This window comes from Cariama cristata, unplaced genomic scaffold, assembly GCF_000690535.1.
Source record: "Cariama cristata isolate BGI_N322 unplaced genomic scaffold, ASM69053v1 scaffold30792, whole genome shotgun sequence".
Lineage (NCBI taxonomy): Eukaryota > Metazoa > Chordata > Aves > Cariamiformes > Cariamidae > Cariama > Cariama cristata.
Window position 1 is genome coordinate 2,785 of NW_009602595.1, and position 3,727 is coordinate 6,511.

General features: G+C 49.0%; 1 protein-coding gene across 1 annotated transcript; it reads right to left on the reverse strand.

The window, feature by feature from the left end:
- Positions 1-235: 235 nt before the first annotated feature.
- Positions 236-3,334, reverse strand: LOC104157495 (magnesium transporter NIPA2-like; the record flags this gene model as incomplete). Its single annotated transcript, XM_009694845.1, has 4 exons — positions 236-870; positions 2,165-2,325; positions 2,464-2,554; positions 3,278-3,334. Coding segments are annotated over 4 exons (944 nt in total), but the record flags the coding sequence as incomplete, so codon positions are not given.
- Between the last annotated feature and the right edge of the window lie 393 nt (positions 3,335-3,727).

Below are 3,727 nucleotides of genomic sequence, written 5' to 3' on the forward strand. Positions count from 1 at the left end.
CAGATCCCAGGAACTAGGCGGTTCCCAGGGCTCCTGTCTGTAGCCACAGGAGGCTGCTGTCCCTGTCAGCCTTCTGGCAGTGGCATGTCACCCAGCTCGTGCCTGAGGCAGGTAGACAGTGACTCCCAGCTCCTGCTAGTGCAGCACTAGCTAGCAGCAGCTGAGGCAGCATGTTCAACCTTGCAGTAGAGCTGCTCAGCAGTGGGAGCAGAAAGCTAGCAGTTCACAGGCTTCCTCACACGCTTTGACCTTCCTCCTCCTCTTCCTCCTCTATGCTTTGAGATCCTTTGTCCTCTGAGGGCAGGAGAGGCTGGTGCTGGCATGACTGATGTCTGTCTGCACTCCTCCACGAGGTGTGCAGGTCTGCCCTGCCTTGCTGCAGGAAGAGGGGCAGGAGGTTGGGGGTGAAGGGCATGTCCCTGAAGGCGTGCAGGAGGAAGATGCCAGACACGATGGTGAGGAAGCCGCTGATGGTGCCGACGATGTTGTCTAGTACCATGTTTTGCCACTCCTTGAAGAGGATGGCAGAGCACATCATGACTGCTGTGGTGAACAGCACATAGTAAATGGGTGTGACCACAGACGTGTTGAAGATGTCCAAGGCTTTGTTCAGATAGTTGATCTGGACGCTGATGCAGATCACCAGGCACACCAGGAGCACCCAGCTCAGTGGTTCTTTCAGGACAGGTTTCCTGGAAAACAGTTCTTTCAGGGCAATCCCCAAGCCTTTGACGCAGGACACAGAAAGCGACCCGATGGCAGAGCAGACCAAAACATAAACCAGGACGTTGCTCTGTCCATAACGAGGTCCAGCCACAAAGATAAGCAGAAGGGAGCTCACCAGGACACAGACAGCAAATACAATGAATCCTTGGGGAAAGAAGAATTAAAGAGCTCTGTCAGAGAACAGTAGCACCAGTGACAGATATAACTGAACAGCAAGTAGAGATGGAGGACAGGCAGGTAACTGCCCCATCAGTCTGTCTTTTTAGCCTCCACCTGTAGGGACCAGGGTTGGGAAGCAGAGTTGGTCTCCAGCCTGAGCAAAGTTGCAGAGACAACAGCAGCTCTTTACAGCGCTGATCACAGCACCACCCCACAAGTCAGTCTGTCAGGAGATACAGCCACCTGTGCTGGAAGGGGTAGGGGCACAGCCAGGGCCTGTGGCACTAGCGGAGGTGGGGCTCTTGTTGACCAGGAAGACGAGGGGGCTCAGCTCTGCAGGAGGCCCAGGATGGTGGCAGAAGGCTTGGGAAGCCCTAGCTGAACACTGCGGCTGTGGTGGGATAAAGAGGAAAGCGCCACATCACAGCAGTGTGACGCCCTACCAGAGCACTCCCTCTAATGAGCAGCAGCATCTACCTGTTACTCTGCTTTGCTCTTCTCCCTGTGCTTTCTTCCTCCATCTCCTGTGGCTTATTCTGCCATTCACACTATTGCCCAAATCATATCCTTGCAACCCAATTCATCCTCTAACATAAATATCAGGAGTACTCAATCTTGGGCATAACTCTTTGAATCGCTCGTTCATCTTTGCCTGAAGTTCCTTCTCTGTCTTCCCTCAGCCACACCTTTGCCACCCTTGTATACAGGAATTCCCTCCCTTATCCCAGTACTGCCACAGGGCAACCCCTTCTGCTGATAGCTGCAGCTAATTCCCATGCTCTTCACTTTTTGCATCTATACCTCATAGACAATACCAAAAAAAAGCACACTCCAAGTTCTTGTCCTTGCTTCGGCACAGACCCGGTGACTTGGGAGCATCACTCAGACTCCCTCTCTGCAAAGTGGGGTTCTCATCTGCTTCTTTTATCTGTGGCCAAGAGGACTTGACAGTCCTAAAAAGCCATTCTGAAGCTGACTTGTCCCCCTATGTTTTGAGCTAGTTAATAAAGTGTAAATCCTCTAGGCAAGTGCATTAAATGGTGTTTGACTGTCACCAATCTTTCACGTTTAGAGCATGGAGACTCCAGCCTTTTCCCACAACAGAAGGCAATCCACAAGCTATCCTGAGCATAGGGGAATATTTCCTCCGCTGGTGCGCAGAACAAGAAACAGTTCAATTACCCTTTAGTTCAGTCCTTCCCAATCTAGCCAAGTTGTATCCTACCTTCTACTGTCATTTCCAAGCCTGAAGTTGACAGGACCCCTTTTATTTAAGTACCTGGATCTTTCAGCTTCTCTGCCATTGACTCCAGGCTGGAAACCTCTTCTTCTTGCGGAGCGTGGATCACCATCACTGTGGAGCCCAGGACACTCAGGACGCAGCCAATCTTCCCATGAATATTCAGCTGCTCGTTCAGGAAGGTGGAAGACAGAACTGCACTGAAAGGTAGTAAAAAAAACCGCAAACCAATTAGACTGAGATGCAGTATCTGAGGGAAGAGACAGAGGAAAGCAGAGGAACTGCTTTCACCACTAAGGAGTGGTAGGTGAGGTAAGGGTGTTTCTGAGGCTGCTTACCTAACAAGGACACTTAGAGCACCCAGCGGAGTTACCAGCGTTGCAGGGGCAAAGGCATAGGCAGCAAAATTTGCTGCTTCTCCAACTCCCACTGCAAGAGAAACTCTTGTCAGGTGAGCATCAAAGTAGGAGCAATTCAGCATAATACAAGTTTGAGTGCAGTCAGAAGAGAGCCTCAGTTTCCAGCTCAGCATCCTGTCTTTCTCTGAGGTATATCATGCAACCAGAAACAGCACCAGCAAGAACAAGCAGAAGCCCGATATAGGTTCTCTTGAGAAGAGAAGGCTCATGGTTACACATGGTGATCCTTAGTCACACGTGGCTATGCAGCTGAGCAGTAACCATAGAAAAATATTTCAATAACGTTCTCAAAGCTGAAAGGAGTTTTGACCTGTTTCATATTTCTAAGTCATGTTCTTCTCTAGGAACAGCTTTTACAGCTTTTTAAAGGATAAATCAAGCACAATTGGTTATTAATGTTGAAAAGTGTAAAATAGAGCTAGTGAAATTGCTGTAGCAGTAAACCCACAGTGCTGGATGTGCCATTGTAATTACATTGTCTGGGCAGGCCATTTCAGAAGCACTTAACCCGACCCAGTCAGACCAGCTCCTCGATTCCTATTTAGCAGAGAAACCTGGTAATGCATAAGACTTTAGAATATTTTAGTTATAATTAGATCAACAACATCCTCAGACACTTAGACAAAAATCAAGCAGTCAAACAACGATCTTAATAATAAAACACAAAAGCAACTGGAAACAATGACAAGCAGTCTTAAGTGTGTCTTGCTACAGTTTCAGAGCGAGTACTTACTGCACAGCAGCCCTGCCCACCAAAGCCATTCCTGCAGGTACGCGTGACCTCCTTGCCCTAAGTAAGGAAGAAATAGTAACAAAAAAACTCAGATGAAGCGACGCAAAAGGCACATTATCCTGCCAGAAGTGCCTCAGAGAAGTAAGCGGGAGCAACTTGATCTCCATTAAGTGCAAGGCTGCCTTGGGTCTGCCTGCCTTGTCACATATTGGCCTGACCCAGTCATGGGCAAGCACTGATTCTTTTACCCTAAAAGCAAAGATGTTATGCCCTGGCTCTCCTGTGTTTGAAAGCCAGCAGTTTCAAGAATGCATGAGCGGTTGTAGAAACTTGTATTTGTTGGCCACGGGTGATGGCAGGCTATCCCTGTGGAAAAAGCCTACTTTTAGACCAAAAAGCCCCACAAGCAAGGAGGGAGGCAGCCAAGGCCCAGCGCTGGCTGGACAGTCC